Source organism: Eleutherodactylus coqui, chromosome 9, assembly GCF_035609145.1.
Source record: "Eleutherodactylus coqui strain aEleCoq1 chromosome 9, aEleCoq1.hap1, whole genome shotgun sequence".
In the NCBI taxonomy this organism is placed as follows: Eukaryota; Metazoa; Chordata; class Amphibia; order Anura; family Eleutherodactylidae; genus Eleutherodactylus; species Eleutherodactylus coqui.
In genome coordinates this window covers 113,492,482-113,519,032 of record NC_089845.1, presented here as the reverse complement: position 1 = coordinate 113,519,032, position 26,551 = coordinate 113,492,482, and the positions used below count along the sequence as shown (strand labels likewise).

At 42.6% G+C, this 26,551-nt stretch overlaps 1 protein-coding gene across 3 annotated transcripts in view; it reads right to left on the bottom strand.

Annotated features, from left to right (window-relative positions):
- ESRP1 (epithelial splicing regulatory protein 1) overlaps positions 1–26,551 on the bottom strand; it is a 60,094-nt gene that overhangs the window by 16,981 nt on the left and 16,562 nt on the right. For 2 of the 3 annotated variants that reach the window (XM_066578344.1, XM_066578342.1), the window contains exons 4-11: positions 17,714–17,828; positions 8,116–8,214; positions 7,190–7,244; positions 6,558–6,668; positions 5,770–5,902; positions 5,636–5,678; positions 3,482–3,783; positions 2,174–2,392 (exon numbers count right to left, since the gene is read on the bottom strand). In XM_066578344.1, coding sequence (XP_066434441.1) covers positions 2,174–2,392; positions 3,482–3,783; positions 5,636–5,678; positions 5,770–5,902; positions 6,558–6,668; positions 7,190–7,244; positions 8,116–8,214; positions 17,714–17,828 — 1,077 coding nt within the window. The remainder of the gene's footprint in view (positions 1–2,173; positions 2,393–3,481; positions 3,784–5,635; positions 5,679–5,769; positions 5,903–6,557; positions 6,669–7,189; positions 7,245–8,115; positions 8,215–17,713; positions 17,829–26,551) is intronic. The other variant, XM_066578343.1, reaches the window with a different exon arrangement.

The following is a 26,551-nucleotide window of genomic DNA, read 5'->3' as shown; positions in this document are numbered from 1 at the left end:
ATAAAAGACTTGAACTAGTAATCCGATTTTGTGTGCAATATACTGCGATCTTCAGTACTGCAGTATATTGCACGTCTTCCTATTAAGCACCATTAGAGGCCTTCACTAGGCCCCAAGCTGCCATTGCAATTGAACGGCACTGAGCAACCCTGTTGCTGATCAAGAGGCAGCATGACCCCTCCCTCTGTCAGTCCATCTAAATAATTAAATGGTCAGCATAGGGGTTACCTCCAGTTTCAGGACACTCCAAGATAGGAGTTACCTTCAAATTCGGACATTGCTATAGGCTGTCAGCCAGTTAACACTTGGCAGCTGTTGTGCAGGGACCAGGCTCTGTACCAGAGCCCACTCCTTGTATTGGCACCCAACATCTGCCGTGAATTTGGTGACAAGTGCAGTGTAAAAGCTGAATGAAAAACATGACGACATGTGGGGGAAATTATTAACTGTCTAAAAGTAACACCACCTTGGCTGGCCATAACAACCAATTACAACTTCCATTTCTCATGGTGCTCTTAGAAAATAAAAGCCGCACTGATTGGTTGGCATGAGCAAATCTTCTCCTTTAGACCAGATTTCATAAACCTGCCTTGTAACATGCATTTAAAAGACGGAAAAACAATAGAACAAGTTTAGCTGAAAAGCCCTGCAGCACATTAGACATGTCTAAATGACAATTGCGAACTGGTGTCTAGAAGTGGTTCTACTGGTTTTTATGTCCTTGTTTGAGCAAAGACACCAAACAGAAGGTCAATATAACATTCAGATAAATCTTGTTATAATTCTCCTAATTCTGCTCCTTAAACAAGCCATTCCCTACCTAACGAGTATGAATAAGCAGACTGAAGCTGAAGTTACAGTACTTAAAGATCTGATGTCACCCTGCAGTTATTACACGTGAAGTCACAAAGCAAGACACGGATACTATAGTGGAAAAAACAGTCACTTTCAGTTCATATAGCTTATGCTTAACGCAACACACTACAGATCGGCATTTTGTACACCAGTCTTATGTTGGAAGATGCATGCCTCTTAATAGGTGCCAGAAGGATTCTACGGCAGCTACGAGCTAGTGTAGATATGAGCTATTAAAAAAATTTATGTAAGTTTTCTAGTGTAAATTATAATTTATGAGACAGTTCAGTGGCCCCGCCCCCTGTTGCCAAGCTCCACCCACTTTAAACAGCAGGAAGGCTACTATAGAATTCAAGTGTTGCTTTTTTGGTGCCAAACCTTGCTTACATGAATTTAAAAAAAAAACAAACAAAAAAAACCACGGCTTTAATGGCAGAATTTTAGTGCAAATATGATAAATTCCACCTTATGTTCCTTCTGAATATGAAATTATTGGAGACATTGAAGCATCTTTGAGAACGTTAATGAGGATGATTGGCTTATGCCTCATTGGGTGCTTTTGCCTTTCTTTGAATTAACGTTAGGGTGGTGTAATAGGCCGAACTGGATGGACGTGTTTTTTTTCAGCCTCACATACTATATATGTTAAATGCCCCAGGTTAAGGTACAGGTGAGCTGTCAAATTTACATTTCCTGTATTTGGTTAAAAAAAGTGCTTCACAAGTACTTGTGTGAATAAAGCCTAAAAGGGGTTGTCCTGCGCCGAAACGGGTTTTTTTTTTTTTCAATAGCCCCCCCGTTCGGCGCGAGACAAACCTGATGCGTGGGTTTAAAAAAAAAAAAAAAGAACGGATAGTACTTATCCGAATCCCCGCGCTCCGGTGACTTCTTACTTACCTTGCGAAGATGGCCGCCGGGATCTTCACCCACGGTGGACCGCGGGTCTTCTCCCATGGTGCACCGTGGGCTCTGTGCGTTCCATTGCCGATTCCAGCCTCCTGATTGGCTGGAATCGGCACACGTGACGGGGCGGAGCTACGAGGAGCAGCTCTCCGACACGAGCGGCCCCATTCAGAAGGGAGAAGATCGGACTGCGCAAGCGCGTCTAATCGGGAGATTAGACGCTGAAATTAGACGGCACCATGGAGACGAGGACGCTAGCAACGGAGCAGGTAAGTGAATAACTTCTGTATGGCTCATAATTAATGCACAATGTACATTACAAAGTGCATTAATATGGCCATACAGAAGTGTATGACCCCACTTGCTTTCGCGGGACAACCCCTTTAAGTTTGTTATTCAGGATCACAGAACATACCTGATGGTTGAGCACCATGTGTACTCCATGTGTCCGAATATCAGCAGAGAACTCGCCCAGAAATTCTAAAATATCCTCAATAGTGGCAGCATAAGGAAGCCCTCGAAGCCGTATGCAGTCTCTGACATTGACCGGAGGGATGAACGGCTGAGGTAGTACAGGAATGATTGGGGGTGTAGGGAGTGGGATAAGAGGTGTAGAAGAGTATCTGTTCAAAACCTGCAGGGACATAGAATATAGATTACAAAAAAAAAGCCACAGCGTTCTAAAAACTATATGGTTAGTGCTACCTGGAGAACACACACTGAGAACTAGGGTAACATGAAATTGCTGAAAGATCTGCTTAACCACCAGAGGGAACTGGCCGTTTTTTTGTTTTGTTTTTTTTTTAATTGTATATTATATATTTTTTTTAGCCCTTGAAAACAATGGTTGGGTTGGGCTGAAGGGCGTGAAAAATTTCACGAAGTCATCAGGTTTTGTGCCGGATGAAGAGAAAACATGAGGCATCCTAACTCCAATTATTGCACAAAGGCTTTGTGAGCCATAGGCACGGTAGTGAAACAGTGGAGGTGTAAAGGCAGAATTCGCATGTGAGCTCTGTTAGCCGAATAGCCATCAATGACCCCTCTGTCTCACAAGGCATCAGCATTCTAGATAGTGGATGATAGGTGGGATCCTGGAGCTTCATGTTATGCCCCTAGTAGGGCAGAGTTTAATTTGCCTGTGAGCAGATCAGGATGACACTGACAGGGCTTGGCATCTTTACCCATCACCACTCCTTACATGTCTGTTTTACCAAATACTTGTATTCCCCATTAGATAATTCCAAAGCATCTTTTCTCATAATTCATGACCTCCTGAACACCCATGAATGAATTGGCAACCAGACATCACCATTTCCCTTGTCGAAGTCTGGCACCATCAGCACTACTGGACGATGCTAGACAGTGTAGGGACATGCAGTTATCAATTTAGCTGCTTTTTTTCCCCAGCAGGAACAATAGAAGAACGGCTAACACAGATCTATGAGAAGACTCTATAGAATGGTTATTTAAGGACTACAAGTATTTGCTAAAAGATATCAGGAAAGCCGACATGTTCTTTTTATTAGATGCACAAAACTGCTTCCTGGTTCTTCAATAAGGAAACTTCAGGTCCAGTGTCTCCAAAAGCTCACATATGATATAAATAAAAGGACAGTACAAAAATACTATATCTAGCCAATAAAGGGTACAAATCCGAACAACTTGCACTTGGTAGTTTGCCATTTCAGTTAATCATATGGAAATGAAAGATCCGACATACCTGCTGCACCTCTGCTGCTGTGCTCCTAAACAGCTCAATATACCGCTTGCCAAGCAAGTCCTTGTGCTTCTTTAATGCATTCTGTGCATATTCCTCACAGGCAAACAACACAAATGCATCTCCTGTCGGCCTGCCGTCAGGGTAAGTAACAAACAAAATTCCTTCTTTGCCTCCAGTTACGGGACAGTGTTGGCCAAAAAATGTTAGCACTTCCTCAGCGGTGGCAGTAAACGGTAGTCCCCGCATGCGTACAATCACCTGGTTCTCTTTAGACAGAAACTGAGCAACTTCATTGGATGTACCTTAAAAGTTTGAACAAAAAAAGTAGATTTTATATTTAGGACCATTAGTGTTTTACCATTGTTAGCTGTGCATTTAAGCACCAGGTCAGAAGAACTGCCCACAGAACAATGGAGGTCATAGACCTCGAAAGATTCCATGCTACATTCACAGTAACAGTGCTGGAATAAAAACGCCAATACTGGCAAGAGGTGATCTACATATTGAGATTCAATTTAAAAAATTGTAGTAAACGCTCATTTTTTACCCCCTAGTCTTAGACCCCCAAGGCAGATGTTTGGAACTTGTTAACCACATTCAGCTCTAAGTGATGGTTTGGAGCAAAATTCAGCTTTATAATACACTAGTGCTGCACACCACCTCTTTGTGCAACACGCCCTGTGGTTAAAGATCACACTATCATGCAAGTAAATGTGGTCGTGTTGCAATTTTGCCAAGGCCACCACCAGGCAGTCATAAGAAATCTCTTGCAACTGTTGGGTAACATTAGAAGGTGATCCAACAGGGTCAACGCATGCCATGCCCAAAGTCACCATTTAAAGGGGTTGTCTCACGGCAGCAAGTGGGGTTATACACTTCTGTATGGCCATATTAATGCACTTTGTAATATACATCGTGCATTAAATATGAGCCATACAGAAGTTATACACTTACCTGCTCCGGTGCTGGCGTCCCCGTGTCCATCTAATTCTGATGTCTTCTTGCTTTTTTAGACGCGCTTGCGCTGTGCGGTCTTCTCCCCTTCTGCTCGGTCCAGGCACGAGCGGCGTTCTGGCTCCGCCCCTTCTACGCGTCATCGCGTAGCTCCGCCCCATCACGTGTGCCGATTCCAGCCAATCAGGAGGCTGGAATCGGCAATGGAACGCACAGAGCCCACGGTGCACCATGGGAGAAAAGCGCAGTGCATCCCTGGGAAAGGACCGGCGGCCATCTTGGGAGAAGATTTTTTAAAGTCCTTATTTCATTGCATCGGTAAGTAGCAAGCGGCTTAAAAATCGCTTTACTTTGCTATTTTATGCCAGGGGGGTGACAGGGGGAATGGGGTAAGGTAAAATGTTGAGGTTTGCCGCGAGACAACCCCTTTAAGCCCTAGTCTAAAATGTGGAGAAACCATCTACAGTAAAATTGCAATGATTTGCTAATATTTAAAGGAGATGTCCCGAGGCAGCAAGTGGGTCTATACACTTCTGTATGGCCATAATAATGCACTTTGTAATGTACATTGTGCATTAATTATGAGCCATACAGAAGTTATAAAAAGTTTTATACTTACCTGCTCCGTTGCTGGCGTCCTCGTCTCCATGGTGCCGACTAATTTTTGGCCTCCGATGGCCAAATTAGCCGCGCTTGCGCAGTCCGGGTCTTCTGCAGTCTTCTATGGGGCTCCGTGTAGCTCCGTGTAGCTCCGCCCCGTCACGTGCCGATTCCAGCCAATCAGGAGGCTGGAATCGGCAGTGGACCGCACAGAAGAGCTGCGGTCCACGGAGGAAGAGGCCATCTTCAGCGGTGAGTAGAGAAGTCACCGGAGCGCGGGGATTAAGGTAAGCGCTCCGGTGAGCTTTCTTTACCTCCCTGCATCGGGGTTGTCTCGCGCCGAACGGGGGGGGGGGTTGAAAAAAAAAAAAACCCGTTTCGGCGCGGGACAACCCCTTTAAGTCTGAATATTTATAATAGTGCCCATTTGCATGGTACAATACAATGTCTGTAATTTATATATGGTCATAACTCAGGACTCCCATGACTAGCTACACAGCAAGGAGTCAAGAACCACACGTGACTCTCAAGCCACTGATTGAGGACGGCTGCTCTAAGGCTAGGAACCACCCAAAACAGATTTTTGCCCTTAATATTTACCTCCAGCTATTTTCAGGAAATCTTCTCCAGTTGCTTTGTATACCTAAAAATGTTGGAAGAGATTTGTAAAAATTTAGTTTTACATTTCTACAGAAAACAAAAAAGTGTTAGGTTGAATATATCTGGGAGCATACCTCAATGTATCTATTGCCCATATGATGCTTGTGTCTCTGCAGCGCCAAATCTCTGTGCTCCTCACTGACAAATCTGACCAATGCTTCACCATTTCTTCTTCCCTGGGCATTGAGACAGAGGGCAGCTCCACCCCTATACATGCATTACATAGAAAATTATACATAGGACACAATCTGGTTACAAAGACCCCATTTGAACCGTGCAAATGTTAACCATATCAGAAGTGGACAAGAATGTGGAACAATGAGCGCAATTTTCAGACCAGACCACAGTTGACATAGTCATTAAGGGAAATAGGCAACCCTCTAAATCAAAAAGATCCAACCAGCAACAAATAGGTTCACAGCAAACTAAAAAAAAAAAAGTTACATGCAGAGATCAAGTAGATCATAGCACCGTCAACAAAATTACGCCAAAAAGAACAAGAACAGAATTTCAAACCATACTAAAACACAGCGACCAGAAAAAGTGGAGAGGGAGGGGGTGGTGAAAAAAAACGCACATACTCCGCTGAAAACTACAGTAAGGCATCTTGTTTAGCAAAGACCATAACCTGCCTTGTAACCTGCACTAATCTTACCTTAGGTAATGCAGGGTGTATACAAACCACCCCTTTAAGATATGGGAATTTCCCAACTGGGAAAAACAAAAAAAAAAACACAAAAATAACTAAATCACATACATACTGCATAAAATCTTGGGGAATTTAGGGCAGAAGTAAGAAGGGCAGAGGGGGCTGTCAAGTATTTAAAAAAAACAAAAAAAACATAAAACAAAAAACACTTACTTTGCGATATTTAAGCCCTTGAAGAAACGGGCAATGTCCTGATCAGAAGACTGCCATGGTAAACCTCTGGCTCGGATTATAGTGTTATCATCAATTATCTCCAGTTTGCTGCTGCATAAATAAGCAAAATCAAAAGGACATCAAGAACGACAACTACATATGATTTTGAAATCTAAGGGGGCCTCCATTTCCAAAACTGTCAAACTTAAAAACTGGCCTGGTTTACAATATAGCAACCAAGTCATAGGGCACCTTTATCTGAGCCATGGCAGTTTTTCAATTATTTTTGAGCTCCAATTAGTAACTATAGGCAACCAACTCAGGTTTTTCTGTTAGTGTTAACAACGGCTTAAAAATCAGAAGCCAACACTCAGTCGAAACCTGGAGCTGAAGTACACATACGACAACTGTGCATCAGCTAGCTGGATCAAGTTAGTAAAAGTTAGTTATAGTCAATGGGGTCTTGCCGTTTTGGTTCAGTCAAGAGATTGAGACTAATCGGGCACAGAGTTTCCCCTTTCCTGCTCCATGAACTAAGCAGTGCAGATGTAAAAGCACGCATATACTGAAGTCAATCTATTCAACAAAGCAGAAATAAAATTGGATACAAAAGAAAAGTATCGAGGACTCACCAAGTGCCAGATTCAAATTTGTAGTTTACTCTTTCAGGGTCTGCAAATTTGTGATCTAAAAATAACAAAACAATCTAACTTAGAGAAACACGAATACTACCAAATAAAACCAAGGAAGTTGTTAGAATTACAAAAAAAAAACAAAAAAAACCCCACAGCATTCAATATAAAATATATATAGGAAATGAAACTTGAACTCTTTAGTGTTATAGACCGTATAAATGTGTCATCTACTGTATTTTAGAAAAGCCAATTTTTCAATACCCTACTTGAGATCAGTTAATACAGAAGGGAGAACCCAACCCAAAGACCCTCCTCTACTAGCTGGAGTGGGCATCAGCTACAAACTGATTTAAAGGAATTTGTGTTATTATAAATGCAAGACTTAACCCAATTTCCCGATAAATGCTGGTTTCAAAGTTTTCTATTGGACCATGATGGGGCCTTGCTTTATTACAGGTCCAATATTATGTCTGAGCTTGGGCTCACTAAGGGATTCTCCTGGTACTTTGGTGGGCCAATCTGACCCTGGCTACAAAAAGGACTTTGTATGGATCTCTGTAATGCTTCACTTCCCCTGCTGGAGGTACTACCTTGAACATTTAGAGCTAATGCCCACAAAACGCATTTTCACCGCGGTTCCTGCGGTGGAATTCCGATGCCATTAGGTTCCATTGAACCTAAAAGCTCACTGCTCACATGTGATTCTCCTGCAGATTTCCACCGCAGAAACAGCCCCATTCATAGGTATGGAACAGATTTACAGGCACTGAAGTTTCTGTATCAAGTCTTCAGCTTGCGAACTTGCCCTAAAACCTAATCTGTCTAATCACCAATTGTTGGGCAGCCAGATGTTAATAGTATCCACACCTAGAAATAAACAAATAAACAAAAACAAACACGGCATGACCTTCTTGTGTACTTACTGTAAGGTTTTGAAATTAGCGTCACAATAATGTCTCCCATAGTGTCCACCTCTGAAGCTCCATGAGGCACCTGCATGTCCTGTTTTTCAAGGCCCAAATCTGAAGACTGATTAAGGAGAACTGGAGGCAATTCTAGCAATAACTTTTTAAATGTATGATCAATGATGGAACAAAAAGGGTGACAAATCTGGAGCAAAGATATAAAAATAAATGTAGCCAGAGTTCACAAAAAGTATTCCAGTTACTAAACAGAGGCGAACATTTACAAGGTCATCACAGAGACCTAGAGGTGAAACTTGTAGTACCTGAGCCCCAATGTAAAAATCTATAAACAGGCCCCTATCTATAACATGTGTCATTTAGAACACTGGTGTGGACTTATGTGGCAGAGGGACCCTTGAGCTCCTCAATATACCAGGAACTGGTGCAATGGCCACCTCTGCACACTTTATAGCTACCTCCCTATATAGACAACCCACCACTCCCCAAAAAAGGAGTATATAGTCCAACAATTCTATTGAAAGCTTATCTTGCATGAATCTCTAATTCAGAGACTGCCTCCAGGCCTTTCAGCATTCTCTTAGAGGCAATAAATCTGCTGAAGGCATTGGAAGAACAGCAGCAAGAAGTTTTAACCACCATTAACCCAAGTCCCTTGTGAAGATAGTGAGGGCAATTTAAGGCTCTGCTCAGTAGCATACTGGGGAAACACAACCCAGAACAACCGCAAACCGTCTCCAGATCAAAACCATCAGGTGCGCCTACATAACATTTCAAAGAGGAGCAGATTGTCACTTAGCATGTAGCACTTAACAGCGGTTTTACATAGACTTGCAGGTAAAACTACTAATCTTAATACAGATGATAAATTAATCTCTGCCACATCACTGAAACTCATTTATAGAGCAGTAATAAGAGCGGTGACCTGCCAGGAACATGAATTATTCATTTTTAAAATTAAACTTTATTTCTTCAGTGTTTTATCTGCCGCTTTTTAAACCAGTTTGTTAATCTTAATCAGGGAGGGAAGTGTAAGATCCGGAGGGGTAAAGCGCCTAGGACGTGCTCTACCCAGACATGTTCTCGGCATAACTCATTAGCATGTACAGAGACCCAGCCCTTCCATTACCACCATCATGTTGCTGCTTGCAGAACTCTAAAGACATCAATTGGATTTTTCAAAACATTTGTTGTGCAATGAGGCAGACAAACAAGTTTTTTCTTCTCTATCATCATCATCACGCAGTTTAACCAACAGCTACTTGTTGGTCTTTATTCTCAAAGCAAAGATTAAGTACATTTTGACATGCAACCCAGTCACTAACTATACCCCCTTAGGGCACTTCACACAGAATGGAATATTCTGCAGGGCGCTGTGGAATAATCCGCTGTGCAGAGAAATCCTCATGTCCAACATGTAAAAGGGGCAGAATTCTCCAGGCAATTCCACGTCAAATCAGCACGCTTACAATGCAGGTCGGTACTGGTGCATTATGTCTCCACCACCAGAATAGGTGGAGACAAACTGCACCCCCACAACTTGGCATTGGCTGGCCACCAGAACGTAGGCCTTCAGGATGGATTCATGTGGCAAAGAAAAAAAAAAACAACCCACAAATCAATCCACCAGAAGATTCATGTTTTGCAGGCAGATTTTGATGTGGATTCTACCACTGGATTACTGCAAATTATGCCCTCTGCAAAGATCAGAACTCGCAAAATCAACATGCTTTGTGTGTGGATTTGGGTTTGAATTTGCTGCATTAGATTTGTTCTTGTTGATTATTGCCTGTAAGAATACACCCCTAATGCCCTAAGGGCTAATTCACATAGGCATATGTGGCCCACATATTACACAGTACATACGCACACAAGGGTGTAGCCGTAGAATGGCTTGTCCTTAGGGTAAGCCATCAACAGTAGATCGGGAAGGGTTCTGATGCAGAGACCCTCACTGATCAACTGTTTGCTGGGCTTCTAGCCTCATACACTGAGCAGATTTCTGCTGGAAGCAAACAGCTCCATTCTCATTGCAGTGGCCAGACTTAAATAGGAATTTTACCAAGCCTGGTCACTGCAATGGGAACAGAGACATTCTGTTCCTGCAGAAACCAGCTCCATGCACAAGTGCATCAGCTGGGGATCTTGAACAGCTGATTCTTGCCGACGTAAACTATTGATGGCATATGCTTAGGATAGGGCATCGATCGTACAACTGGGCAATGGGTTGTACCATGAAATGAACTTATCCCCCGCCCGCAAGAGTGGATAAGTATCTGAACAGTAGGGCTCCAAACACTGGAACTCTCACCGATCATAATGGAGGATCCGAGTGTCTTGGAATGATTAGAGCGGTGGTTGTGCACTACTGCTTCATTCATTCCTATGGGACTGCCAGAGATAGCCAAGTAGAAGTGCTCCATTATCTCAAGCAGTCCCAATGAAATGGATGGACCAGTAGCACACACTGCTCCTTTCACTCCGAACACTCTGGATCCCATTCTAAAGATGAGTCAGGATTCCAGTGATTGGATCCCCACTAGTGAGATACTTATCCCCTATCCACAGCATAGGGGAGAAGTTTCTCGTTAGTGGGTACAAGGAGGCCCAGAAGCCCAGAAGCCTCTACCACATATGTCAGTACTATAAAAAACACCTGGTAGGCAAGAGGCTCATTACAGAACTGATGTTGGGGTTCAAGTTACATGCCTGCCCACCTTTCAAGTCTATTAGTGCACTTTAAAACAGGATATGATCCTGCATGGTCCAACATGCCATCATAGATAGTTCTATCGAATATACTTCCTACTTCACAACACTGTTACTCACTGCAACCCATCGGAACTCAGCTTTCATTTTCATGAACTGCTTTGGTAAAAGTGAAAGCTGTGCTGTGATTGGTCGCTGTGAGCATCCGGAAACATATCTATGGAGTCACAAAAAGAATCTTTGAATGCGACATGAAAAAGGAGAGGAAAATCTAATTCCCACATCTGCTGATGGCAAGAATACATTGGGTGGATCACAGAGATCCAATCACGCACTTAAAACACGATTTTTCTCTTCAGGGAAAGGCGGTTACAAGCTAGGCGGAGTGACTCAACCGGGAACAGCCAAACTCCAGTCACCCCGCCACAAGGCATCCATAAACAAACCAAACTTGCTCAGCAGGCTTGACATATATAGGACCTGTCATGTTGCTTGCTGTGCTGTCCCTACCCTGATGTCTCCAGTGTTAACCCATAAGACAGTGTTCATCTCTAGCAGATAGAATCCAATAGTGCACATCTTTAATTTCAGTTACCAGTCCGAAGAGCCTTGACCCTCAAAACCCAATTAGAACCGATTAGCCAAATTAAATACTAAGAATTTAAGCATTTGCTGATAAAACATGTAGGGCTCCAACTTCCTAGTATAAGTATAGAAACTTGTCTCCTAAGTGTTCAACCTCAAGGACAAGGTTCTTTCCATACACACTTGGAAGAAAACATTTATCTTAGATCTACTCAGTTTGGATTACTTTTTCTTTTTTATAGGTTTTGTTAATGTCCACCTGATACATCTGATTACAAACATCCATTCCCATTGGACGACAATTACTACTTTGTCTACACACTGTGTAAAGTTATACTTCTGCCATATCTAGGATGGAGCGCGCCCCCCCCCCCCCCCCCATCTCCATAATAAGAGGGCTGAATCCTTAAGGGCATGTTCACACAGGGTGGGTTTGCTGCGGGCGTTCTGAAGCTGAAGGTCTACAATAAAAGCCACAACGTTTGGTGCAAAGTTCACTACGGTATATCCAATGCTAAAATGGACATGCTGCGAATTTAAATTAGTCAATTTCTTTATGGGTTTTGAGCAGATTTGTTCCGCAGCGTGGATGAGATTTTGAAGCCTTCATCCATTTTGCTGCTACTATAAATGCCGCTGATGTGGAAGGTCTGCATGACAAATCCGCCCCGTGTGAACATGCCCTTAGGGACCAGGGCTGAACGCAACTGTAGCTGCATCAGCATTTACTGTTGGTGCCACCCTTCACTAAATTGGCACCTAGCAGGAAATTTCAGTGTGCCGTGCACAATATTGGGATAATGTTAATTATTCCAACTTCCTTACTGTGCACAAACATGACAGACTTTCTCCACCTTCTACTGAAGAGGAATAGGCCTACAAGATACACAAGTTGGAGAAATAGATATACTCTGTTCACATTAATAGTGCATAGATTTTTAAAATGACTCCCTTATAAGCAACAAGTATTTGAAAGACACCCGGGAGTTGGGATACATTGGGAGGCATCTTCCAAGGACTGACTTTTTGCAAAGTAGTAATCTTTGTTTCTGATACCATGACATCCACTTAACAAGTAAACACAAGTATGGATGGAAATCCAAACTGGAAGACAAAAAGGATTAAACTTTCAGGTTTTAAGCAGGGTCGATAGTGTCAAAAACGAGAGGAATTCAGATATGAAATCCAAGGAGCCGAGAATCAGCAGAAAGACTGCAGCATTTCTTTCTTTGAGGAAGTCACCCGGAACCTTCCTCAGCAGAATACTCGCTGTGCAAACAAAGCAGAAACACATCCGGGATGTGTTCACTTAATAGTTTGGTGTTAACTGACCCCAACTTGCTATATCGTTTGAATGAGCGAATGATGTCAGTTCGCTTGTGCAGCTTTTATATAGGATACATTGTTGGCTCACTCAAAGGAGAAAGCATTCACATAGGCTGTATAAATGAAGGAGAATGACTGGTATTTTAGCCAAACGATGAATGAATGAGCCATCAATGATGTTTAGTCCTGCATTAAATGGACAAACAAAAAGTGAACAATTTGGTGTTCGGTCGTTGGCTTCGTTTAGACTAAATGATAGTAGTTCACCTTCGCTCATTTGAATGACTAAGACAAATGGTTCCAGGTAAAAGGGCCTTTTAAGACAGATTCCATAGGTTAGTTGCATGAACTCCTAGTATTGTAGCCCAGAGAACAGTCATTCACAAGCTTATCCTAACATGAGCCATACTCAAAAGTTTCCATTCAAAGAAAAGTTTCTAATCTAGAGAAACAAAACCCACCATAACCAAAAAAATTCTAGGTTGGTTTTTAGGTTCACCGAAACAAGGAAGTGCACAGCCTTTAGGGTCTAGCCGCATCTACCGGATTTGTTGCAGAAATTTCTGCGACAGTCTATTTATCTGACTGGAGCCAGTGGGAATCCATGTGTTTCCACCAAAACAGTCCAATTCAGATGAATGGAACAGATTTTCATTGATCAAACACGCATCGCAAGGAGAGCGCAGATCTAGAAACCATTGCGTCACGCCATCCGCAGGTGGGATGTAGTCAAGTTGTGACGCAATAGGATGCAGCAGAAGCCCCGACAAACAAGTTATCCAACTGCTGTGATAGCCTGTAAGCTGCTAGTGTGACTGAAGGCATCAGACAGCTTCATGTACGCTGGGCCACAATGCTGCTGTCCCCGGTATATGAAGCCCCACTTTCTGCCTACCATTCTGGATCTGTGTTCCTATATGCCATACCAAGGCCTATAGCACAAGCCATTTGGGAGATCCGTTCATTCCTGCGTTCTCTGTTGAGACCTGATCTTCATTTTAATCATCAAGCGAAAACCTTGCCCAATATTTCCTTAGTAAAGGGGAAACCTTTCCTTACTGCAGAGATCCGAACATCCTTTAGACAATGAAAAGACATACGAGAGTGCAGATCTGGCCGAGAAGCAATTCTTTCATTTATGGCTTTTATCATTGGAGGTTTTCTTTAAACACAGTTCTCTCAAAATTAAAACCATGAAGGACTTGAATCTGAAAGCGTGTAAAGAGGTGCTTCAGGATGAACTGCCGGGCATTTAGCACAAATTACTAAAGAATTAGGGTTCGTGCCAGCGAGCGTCACGGTATACGCCTGCGGATTTACACCGCGGGCCTACCGCGATTAAAAATAAGTGCTTGCTGGTGATCGTGGAATTCTGTGGTATCCATTAATGCTATATTAATGGAGACCTCCCGCAGCGTAAATCCACGGCAGATAGGACATGCCATGATTTATTTCCCACTGCGGAAACCTGTGGTAGAATTCCATGTGAGCATTGGCAGGCAGAAAGCCATTAGGTTCAATAGAGCCCAATAGAAGCAGAATTCACACATGGATTTCTGCCACGGGAAATGCAATAGAAATCTGTCCATGAGCATTCACCCTTAAAGCAACAATGCCTCTTCTTGACTATTATAAGGGTCCATTTGATGTTTGAGGAGTGAACAATGTCAGAGTTCGCTTGTGCAGCCAGTGATGTATCTGCCTGTATAGAGAAATCATTCTGTCATTCACTGTATAATCGGTATTTAAATTGAACAATTTTAGTGAGCGATTGAGCCGATGATTTTTATGCCTGCAGAAAACGAACGATGACCGAAAAGCGAGTGATTCCATGTAAATACAGCCAAAAATTGAATGACAAGCGGTCATTTTTGCCCAGTTGAACGATCATTCCATGTAAGAGTGCCTCAATGCACTAATTTGTCTTCCCTTTACTAAATACTCCCCTCTGCAATCCAGCCTGAATGCAGCAGCCAGGCTCGGCTCATGTTTGTCCAACCGCTACACCAATGTCTCTTCATAGCGCTGTTCACTGCATAGATCGCCCTTTCACTAAAAAATACAAGTTAAAGTCCTCGCTCATCCATAAAGCTCTCCACAGTGCTGCACCACCCTATACATCCTCCCCTCATCTGTTTGCCACCCCTTACCTCTGCTAATAATCTTCATAATCTGCCCACTCCCATCTCCAAGACTTCTTGAGCGGCACCCAATCAGGTTAACCATCAATATCCAATTTTAAATATGCCCCAAAAATGTATCTCTTGAAGGAGGTCCATCATATTTCCTAATTAGGCTCTTTTCCATTTAGCCCTTTTCTAAGCCATTGCTCAGAACCTGACCCCCCTTCAAACGGTATTCCTCACATTCCATGCACCCAAAGCCAGTTCACATCCGTACAGAAAGATACTACCTGGTGAGTGACATATGTAGCGTATGGTACCCCATTTAGTATAAAAATATATGGCTAGACTATGAAAAGCAGCACATTTTCCCTTGCGTTCCACCCATTTCCTTATAGATTGTAGGCGCTCGTCAGCAGGGCCCTTACTCCTATTGTCTGAGTTATGTAGTTTACTACTGTGTGCAGTGTGATTGTACATACGCCCTATAATTTGCAATATGTTGCTGCTATATAAATAGGGATTATTCATTGTAATTACTGGTATAACTGTAAATGACTAATAACTACACCACTGTCCCATATGAAATATTAGTACACGGAAGAAAGGGCCAATTGTCTATACAAAGGTGTGAAACGCTGATCAGCTCCAGGGTAAATAAGCTCTCCACCAACAAGCAATGCCAAGAGATAAATGCACTAGAGCTATAGCAAATATGATCACAAGGTGTAGAATTTTCTTGCACGTTCAGAAAACAGACTTGTAATTTTCAGTAGAAGTTCAAAGTTCCTTCTTGCTCAGGATGATCTTTTTAACATCCTCTTAAGGGCTCCTACCCTATCCTGCGTTTAACGTGAATGTCAATGGGACTTTTTTTTTTTTTTAAACGTTCCTTTCAAAGACTTCCCCCAACTCAAAACCTATGTGCCCCAAAACCAGCAGCTAAGAGAAGTATGGTACCAAGATGTACCATGCAATTATTTTACTTGGCAAGTTATTAGCTAGGAGTGTTACAAATAAAGGAACGTTGTGTGAAGGTTTGATAGACTCGAGATAAGGCTATGAAGAAACCTTCTGCTACCAGCAGGTCACAGTAAGCTTCGGTACCAGACAATATTTTTTCTTCTGCTGACACTGACATTTCAAGGAGAAAATTCCTCAGAAATGACAACCGTGTAAATCACCTAGAAGTCCGAATAGACATTTAATTGGTATAACCCAAAAGTTACATACTGTAGAGGCTGCAACGGGGCCCTTGGTAAGAATCTGCTGCTAAAAAGGGTTTCATGGCAACCCATCACTTTTAGCCAATTGTCATTTATGCAGTTTCCTGTGTGCTGGTTCACTAGTGTGAACAATTTGATGTATATTAAATGCAAAAAGGTGGGAGGGGGAGGGGGGGGGGGGGAGAAATCAAGCAGCTTTACAGGACAAAGAACACGGATATGGCACATGACAAGAATCAACAGAGGAGTGTCAAAAGTAGAACTGCTATTACAGGCTGCAAGCACAGCAGCAACACTTTCCAGATATTCACCGAATTACAGATTATAAATGCAAACAGAATATCTGATAACGCAATCTAACTAGTTTTTTACCTGGCAGATAAGTAGGGCATAAGACTTCTATTCCTAAAGGCCCTTTTACACAATGATTATTGCTCAAAATTCACTCAAAAGCCATCTTTTGAGCGATAATCATTGCGTGTAAAAGTGCCCATCTTTCACTTTTCTGCCGAAGGATGGTTGTATGCGCGGCATAAAATCCATTGTTCCGCAGAAGAGCCGATAGCAGGGACTGCCCGCTGTGTTCTCTGCTGGGAGCACTAATAGCATTGTCTCAGCCATCAGCCCTGCGGCAAAACAAAGGGAATGTATTCAGAAAACAGCGGGTGGTCCCGGTGTCTCACATGCATTAACATTGGTATTAATGCTAATTAGTGGCTTTAGTCGTTTACACAACATGATCGCTCAAAGCCATCTTTTGAGCAATCATCTTTGTGTGTAAATGGGCCCCTAGACCCATGACTTGAAGCTTGAGTGCTCTGGTGTAAGATCTGTACAAGGATCAAGATTGCATTGTATGCAATGACGTGTGACATTAACTTTACACTGTAGAGGAGCCATCAGTGTTTGTTTAGTAACTAGCTCCAGGGGCATTACATAATCGGAAAACCAAGATATGGCATCACAATACACCTGGCTGTTCTCTTACGTGCAGATGAGTCTTTAAAAAGGAATGTGTCGGGAGAAAACTACCTATTGTTTAAATCCTGTTTTTATATTACACATTTAATAATAATTCCGATTTATAAAGATTTACTACATCACTATTAAAAAAACTGAAATCCTGCAGATTCCACCTTCTCCACTGGGCATCACAATAGGCCGACATTTTCTGTTGTGTAGAGCTCACTTCTTAGTAGTCATGTCATTATCAGCATGAGCGGGGTTAGAATGATAGGCAATAATATGATATACTATTTACAATAGGGGATGGTCATAGGTCATAGATGCAGTTGCTTCAGAAGAAATTCAAGAATTGCATGTTCAATACAGGAATGGCTCAAGTTCACCATAGCAAGAGTCACTAATTCAAGGGGTGGTCTTGATTGCACATGCTCTTGGATGTGGCTGCACCTCTGCTATCCCCTACCGTAACAACTGCTGTGGAGCAATTTCCCTCCCAGCTACAATGAGATCACATGACCAACTGAAGAGAAGAAAAGGAACTCCTGAAGTTTTCAGGTAGAAAGGAAAAACTAACCAAGGTAACCTTAACAGACTTATGTAGAACTAGCTACATAATAAAATGTTACCGGAGGGGCCTTTTAAGGATTCTGTATGAAAGGATACAACTTGCCATTGCTGTTACATCAAGTTCACTTGTTTCACAGGATCCTGGGCAGCATTTCTTGAATTCTTTTCTCAAGTCAAAGAAGGAATAAAAACATTCAGGAAGAAGGATATTCTGCGAGAATAAAAACAGAAGACTTTCAGAAATCATTTTCCTATACAAATCATATTATAAAATGAAGAAATGACGTTAGGTTTCACTGAGTCACTAGGTATGGCCATACATATCTTAAAAAAAGAACATTAAGGGTAAGTGCACACATGGCAGGCTTGTTGCAGAAGGTTTGTGACTGTCCCCCATTTAAATGAGACTTTCAGAAATCCATGCACATGCTGCAGAAACAGCCCCATTCAGATGTATGGAACAGATTGCCAGTGGCAAAAATTTCAAACAATCGGAGGTAAGCGATAATCGTTACGTGTAAAAGCTACCATCGTGCACTTTTCATCTGAACAATGATTTTAAGGTGAAGTTAAAATCCATTGTTCAGCAGCAGAGATAAAGTATCTCTCAACAGACCGCATGCTTTGGTCTCTGCAGGAGTTGGGAGATTGCATTAAATTCTGATGGGAGCCATGTGAAGAACAATGCAGCTGTGTGTAATTAGTAACACTCTGGGCTCTGCAGACAGCTCCTGGAGGCCCATTTACATGCAAATGAAGATAAAGTGTTAATGGGCATTACTGGCCATTAACAGTTTATGCAAAAATATGGCTAAAACTTTTAATCTTTAAATCGCTCGAAAGATTCTTTGCGTGTAAATGGGCCTTAAGGTTTGTCTCCTCTCCATTGGTTTATATTATATTTCCACGATCACATTATTGTACTCAGAAAGAGGAAGAAAATCCCAAATATTACATCATTTCATGGCTAACAAAGAGTGTTGCGAGGGTGCATTTACACAGGCAAGTGCAATATTGGACTTGCAATCCTGGTGGTTTTATACGAGTGATGTGTGTTGTGAAAAAAAAGTCGCATTACACTGGCATCACTGCACATGAAAGAAAAAAAAAAAAAAGACCGCCAGTGTAGATGCACCCTTACAGCGAGTTTTCAAAACTACTTTGGTTACTTGGGTCAGGCTTCTACATAATCCATGATCACATTGCACTTTTATAAGATGTTACATGTAATGATAAGAGACACCAAGAAATGTGATTATATAATGTATTGTTTCCTGCTTAACAAGTAGGTCGTACAGAGAAAAAAAAATGACATTAGTTATATGGAAACTACAGAGCAGCTTTCTTTATATTTCCATAATCAAGGCGTTCTGTCTGGCTGCAGTCAGAGCGGTTGTCCGCCTCACCAGCAAAAACTGCATGTGGTTCTCTCTCCTATTACTGAGATTTGGCATCAGGTGCACCAATTTCAATTGTACCCAGAGCCTCAGGATGCAGAAACTGTTGGTAAAAAGGGTATTGCAGGAGGTGAAGAGACAATAAAAATCTATGCTCACCTATCTCATGTCTCCACTGCTCTAGTCTATGCTCACGCCCAGATCAAGAAGCTACCCGACTGTTGCAGCCAGTCAACGGCCTCAGTAGCCATTTAAGCCAATAATTGGTCACAATGTTCACATGACTTGTTGACCCAGAGGTTGATCAGAGACCATAGGGAAGCCTGCTTGGTGACTTGGGACAGTATTAGTGGCTTTTGGCCAAAAAAAAGAAGAAGGTTCAAGGTGGTGGGGAAGGGAAGGAGTTATTAATATCCAAGTGGGCTTAATGCAGGGTAATTAATATGGCCCTACTGGAGGCGGAGCAGGCTGGAGATGGTTTTGCTCCACCCGCTCCCCCCATCACCGGGAACAGGCAGTCGTTCACAGATGAACTGCCTGTTAGAGCAATGCAGCGGCAGATCGGTGATTTTATGGTCTGCATGAAAGATCCGATTGTTCCGAAACAGAAACACTTTAGTGTAAATGTATATAGGGCGGATCTGCGGTCAGAAGCTTCACAGCAGCATACAACAGGCTTAAATGTAAGGGAGATGGTAAACAAATCCCATCCATGCGCTTCACACACATTCACCTGCAGACTGCATTTTTTAAAATCCACAGCATGGTCAATTTGTGTCACGGATCTTACCCATTGACTTTAATAAGAAAGTCCATTTGATATATTGTTGAGGAGCACCTGCAGATCTGCAAATGTCACAAAAATCAGCAGGAAAATCCAGATTGGCGAATCCACAGCATTTTGATGCAAGTTTGCAGCTGCGGATTTCTCCTTAAGTTTTGCATGGCTAATCACCTCCTGTGCCTTCATCCTTATAGACCAAATGCATCAGTTTTTAAATGGCAAACCCCACCGATTTATAATGGTATTGACAGCTAGAAGAGCCCTGCATACGATAACACTGACTGCACAGAATCCGGAACAGGAGTATATAGTGCAAGAGCCACATTTCTAACTGCAGCTCTACAGCCGGTTGGAAGGTTATAGTCAACCAGCAAATGCTTCTACACCGTGTAGCCATGAACCATGTTTGGCCAACCAAATTTTTGTTTATTTTTTATAAATGTTTGGCCAACCGAACTTGGCTTATGTTTACACAAGTGTCAAGCAAACAATGTAAGCTTACTTGATTCTAATTAGTGAACTTGACAAACCGGACATGGAAGAGCTCATGGGGGGGGGGGGGGGGGGGGAAAGGAAAGAGCAGTCAAATCACTTGTTTAATTTTCCAAACTCAACTGCATAAAGTGTACATTTATTTATTTATTTTTTAAAGACGCCATATTACTGAGACATTCAATGTTTCTAGGCAAGAATACCTCCATAATACATCATCCAGTGGAACCGGGTAGATTCCCCCCCCCCCCCTTCAGACTCGAGTCTGGTATGTCCATAAAGATGGCTACAGGCTCCATATTAGGACTTCTGCACAACATCTGGGTTGGACGATCTGGCATATGCCCATCTACTTGAGCAACTCACACAGGAGGCTATAAGGAGGTTGGATTTACAGCAGTTGGAGTAACCATCCCCTTACATGGCACCTGCGGCCTCAAGGCTCAGTTTAATCACCAGCTTCACATGGCTGCATTTTAACGAAAAAAGTAATGCAAGGATTGCTTGGAATCATGTAACTAATCTAAATCTGTCTAGAGAGATTTGGTTGGAATTGTATAGATACACATTTTAGGCCAAATAACTATACAATAACGGTCAACACTTTAAGTCCTGGATAACACCTCTTACACAGATGACCTCCCTTAGAGTAGGAGCTGCACCCCCACCAATCAGATATTGCAGACCCAGCTTTGACGTAGGTCATCAATATAAAAAGGTCCAAGATGACCCCATTAAATATTAAAGACCTGATTAGATAACAGCAGTCTTATAACCTTTGTAATAGTGACTTCTAGGGACCCCACTCCGGTTTGTAAGTGCAGAATTCAGTTTTTCAGATAGGAAGTAGTTATGCGGCAGCTATCATAGTCGGCCATAATAGCCCTCGTGCTGCTCGCTCATCCAGCTTATGAAGGACGAACCTTGATAATAGGTTTCTCATCACCTGATAACTGATAGACTATGCTGAGAAAAAGAATCAGTTTACCATCATTTAAAAAGCTTTACAAAGTTCAGCCATATTGGTTATCCAGTGTCCGCCATAACAAAGCAGAAGAATATGCTCATCTCCCAGTAATAGAGCCACAAGAGTTGGTTACAGTTCCCGTCCAATTTTCTAACTTTTTTTTTTTTATATTTTCCATGGAATAGAAGGCGATACGTGGTAAATAGTCATCTTCAAGGAGACTGCAGCATTCACCTATATAAGGTCAAGCTGCAATACCAGACTGAGCCCATGGACAAGAGTAGCGCTATACTGGCAGCAGGGAGTAGACATTTAGTAGTTTTTCTAAATTCTTAACCGCTTTAAACCTACATTGTTTGTCCCATTCCACCTCTGATAGAAGGCTTGCCTGAGGAACAATTTCTCCTACCATTTTTAGGCTTCGTTCACAAGAGCATGTTTACGCGCGCACAAAACTGCGCATCTAAGAACTATTGGTTCTCTATGCTGTGTTCACATGTCTGTGTTTTCTGCAAAAGATAGGACACGTGTGCACCATAGACCCGTGCTGTGCATCAATATTCTCCATGGGGAGTCCCCTTATCACTGAACACTGACAGTACTATCACAGTGTTCAGTGACAATGGGAATCCCCGTGGGGAGTAAAGAATCCCCTGCCACAGCTGTGACAGAGTATCGCGATGTTCTGCCATTGCTTTCAATGAGGCCGCCGCTGCTGCTGGCAACCCCTGCAGTGATTTTCAGGGAAGGGCTTTAAATATAAGCCGGTCCCTGAAAACTATCCCTAGCATGTTTAAAAAAAATATACACTCACCTGTCCACAGCTGCTGGGGCTCAGGTAAGTCTAGCCGCTTGTCTCCCTGCACTGCTCTGAAGCCCTTTCAGCAGGAGGAGATTTAAAATCCCCACCTGCTAAAAAGGTTGTGTCGGATTGGCTGAGTGCTTAGCCAAATCACAGGCAGCGCTCAGCCATTCATTAAATGACAGCTGAGCGCTGCCTGTGATTGGTCACAGCGTTCAGCCAATCACAGGCAGTGCTTAGCTGTCATTCAATGAATGGCTGAGAGCTGCCTGTGATTTGGCTAAGCACTCAGCCAATCTGACACACCCCTTTCAGCAGGCGGGGATTTTAAATCCCCGCCTGCTGAAAGAACTTTAGTACAGCTCCAATCTGTATAGCTAGTGGCACACCAATTTCAAGCAAAACACTTGCTGCGGCCCTTGTATCCTATCAAACGCCACTGAGAAGTCATAACCCATACTGCTGTGTAGATAGTCCCAATAATCAAATCAGCCGTGACGACTTTGCCAATCTTCATTAAGCTTTATTTGAGCTTGATAAAGAGGTTTCAACTTTGCCAGTCACTGCCGATTTTAACATGGAGGAATAAAATGAACTTTTAAATTGTCTGCACCATATCTGCTGCCACTCTTCTTTCTAGAACTTTTAACACAATGCAGGGAGACAAGCGGCTAGACGTGTCGGAGCCCCGGCAGCAGTGGAGGTGTGTGTGTGTGTATATATAATATATCTCTAGAGATCTAGATATATATATTTGGGATGCTAGGAATGATTTTCAGGGAAGGGCTTATATTCAAAGCCCCTACATGAAAAATCACAGCGGGCAGGTGTCAGCATCCCATTGCATTCAATGGGGCCACTGGCAGCAGCAGCCTCATTGACGGCAATAGGCATGCAGCTTCGTTCACGTGCGTGGACTTTTGTGCACACACGCATAGGCAAAACGACACTCGTGTGAATGAGGCCTTAAGGAGAAGCTGTCACCTCTCTGGATATTTCCCTTCTTAGTAAATACTTGTATTCACCATGAAACGCTGCCACCTTATCTTAGAAGTCTACACTACGCAGTTCCTCTTATTCCTCCAAGAAAATTATAAGACAGATAACTGGGTGTTACCGTTCACCGTGTCAAAGGGGCGTGTCCCTACATTGCCCATCCTGCCACCACTGATTGCACAGTGTTGGGCGCCCGTTACAATTCTTTGCAAGAGCAAGTGATGACAGTTTGTGCAGATTGTTTATACAGGCAGATAAATGGCAGAAATTTCCTTTGCTGATCAGTCGTTCACTGCACCAGTAAGTGTGGACGACTGAGCGGTCACATTTTAAGATGAGCGAATTATTATTTTTTGCCTAGATCAAGTTAACACAAACTGTTCATCATCCAATTATTGGCCGTGTTTATACTGAACAAGTAAGTTTGAATTCACATGATGCGATTTTTAAGCGATAATTGTACATGTAGAAGGGACCTTGGACAGCAGGTACACCCCCAAATGGTAACACCCAGTTGTACGTTTATTCACACATTTTTGGGAGGAATAACCGAGCAACGGCACAATGCAGAGTTATGGAAAAAGTTTATCCAGAGTTATTTCATGGATAAAAGTATTTATTAGAAAAATCAATAAATAAAAGCTACCTGTCTGAATTGGTGCCAGGGCCTTTATTAATCTCCCTTACGGAGTAAGAGCGATATATTCATACCATCACTATCCATAGCTCGCTGGATTTGAATCATCTTTTTATTCACCACACCCTTAAATTCTCGTAAAAACTAGATAAAAGCTCTACCACTCCTATACCTTGCATAACAAACAAAATGACGGTGCGGGGGGAAGGTTACAGCATATGTAAAGTCCAAGAGCAGGAACACTCAACCGCATATTACTTTTTGGAGAAGTGACAGAATGCGGACAGAAGCTCCCCGCTACGTCCCATGTGTATGACGTACAAATATCCTGCTATTTGCCATGTTTTTATTACTAATGAAACCTCTGCTCTAGGAAATCGGAATAACCAAAAACCCAGATTTGTTGGAGTCTCCCCGGGCATCACGCTTGCATCAGCTACAGATAAAGAACAAGCCTCTTTTGTTTCAGCGGCGTTTTCAGGAGGCTAAGCTCATTCTAACACTACGCCAAGCAGAGGAACCGGTCATGCTTGTCCAAGTCTCTGCGACCATCTCACTTTCGGATGCACCTGCAGGCCAGGACTAGAGACGATGATTAACAGCTCCACGTGTACGTTTCTGGTTAGGGCTCATTCTCTACTACTATGGGAGATTCCCAGGCTGACAGAGGTGACACTTCTGAGACCAGGCCTAAAAGGTGCACATAAGCAGACACTAGTATTACAAAAGGCACATCTCTAGAGGTACAACATGAGTCTTCTGGGCCTGCCACCAGTGAGGGATGGCAGCAGAATGAAGATAGCCCACATTTATACTCACTGAATAGAGAAAGAGCCCATTACAAGGGAAGCGTCTGACTGCAAGTTTCCTATTAAGGCCAGAATGGGGTCAGCATTTTGTAAGGGGTCATATCTGATGAGACAACCCTTTTAAAAGGGGTGAAAATGATTTTTTTCTTCATTCCATTATGCACTAGTCCCCCAGTGTATGCATATATGTGTGTATATCATATCTCACTAGTTGCGCTTTTACTTGTTCCTTTCTATCCGAAAACTCCCGGCTTCCTCCTCCGATGGTCATGTGATCTCATTGTGACCATCTGAGATTTACTTGGCTTTATGTGCTCTCAAGGACTCAATTTTTCAGCCAGCATAATTCCTGTATGACAAAAAAGCATGGACTACCAAACACTCGGGAAGGGGGAAGAGGGGGAAAAAAAAAAAAAAAAAAAAAAAAAAAGCACACTCACATGAAAGTCACATCTGCATACGAGTGCGGTGCAATTTTTTTTATCCTCCCTTAATGGACACCACCCTAAAAAAATAAATTGTACATTGCTACGATTCTGCAATCTTACAGCATCTCTGCGACCGAGAAAAGCCACTCCTGTAAACACATTGCTAACAAGGGGCTCTAAGTCTGTGCGTCTCGCAAACTTGTGCCATTAAAACGCCCGTGTGAAAGTACGCTTCCTGATTAAAGGCTCCTGTCACACAGTTATAATAAAGGAGGTTATAGTTCAGTCTCCCTGACTATATGTTTTGGGTTCCTTTACACGGGACGACTAGCAGGCGCTTCAGCACCCAACAGCCGTCCCAGCAATCATTGCTTTTGTGTCTTCACACAGGAGAGAGGATAACTCAATGAATGGTCCGCTCCGTTTCCAGAGATAGTTCTGGCTGCCTGCCTCAATTCACAGAAAACAGGCAGTCATTAACAAACAACTGCCTGTTTACACAGGCTGATCAGCTGATTTTTAGGTCTGCGGAAACTAAATGAAGAGCTGATGTGACAAGTCTGCAAGACCAAATGACACTGAGGATCTGTGTAAATAATGCTTATGCCCTCATGTAAGCCAATGCAGTCAGGAAATACTAATCGCTCCTTATCACAGGTTGGGCCACATTTCCATAAAGGACGATGGCGCCCATTTATCATTCCTATGGGACACTTTAAAAATGCATTTTATAAGGACCAATTATAGAAGGCTACAAACCTGCAATGGTTAACACAACAATGGACAAAAAGCAACAGTAGCACCCAGTGCTGGTGCCTGAGGGGGCACAAAGGCTCCTCTACCACATATAATACTGGTCTATGGCATAAGGTAGTTGGGGGCCGGTTATATTTAGCATTAAGGCGCATTAAGGGTACTTTTACACAGGATAACTATTGGGTGCTTGAACACCCGACAGTCCCAACGATTATCATTTCTGTGCTTTGTAACACAAAATCTCTTCAAAGTAATCAGGCAGTTTGTAGAGTAACAACTGCCTGTCCACATGGGCCGACAGTTGCTTGGCTTTTAGACAAGCTAAAAAACCCAAGTGACTTTGACAAGTGAGCAATTGCCACGTTGGGTCCCGTGTTCACATGGAACAACAGTTACCCATAATCGCTCTTTTGAGCAATTACTCGAGCAACTATCGGCCCATGTGAAAGTAGCCTAACCGACTTCAGCCTTAAGCATGAAGAGGAAATGGTTTGTAGAGGCCTTCAGGCCTGGAGATGTGAAAAAAAGTGACCATAGCGATAGTTTTTTAACTTTGTTCACTCTTTTGACTGAGAATCCTGATGGATTCACATGGTGCAGTTCTTGTATGTATTTTGGGTTCACCCAAAACTGGGATTAAATCCCCAAGTAGAAAAAATCCAAAGTTGAAGAAATATTTTTTTTTTTCTACTTTTACACTCATTGGAATCCAAAAATGCACGCAAAGACTGTTGTATGAGGAAGACCTAAAGCTAAAGCCATTTCCCGTTTTCAGGAAGGTATTATGTACTGTGGGAACAATCTACGTGACCAGTTGGCCTGTTCACTGCCCGGCAACTGCCAAGTTTACATTGACAAACTACACT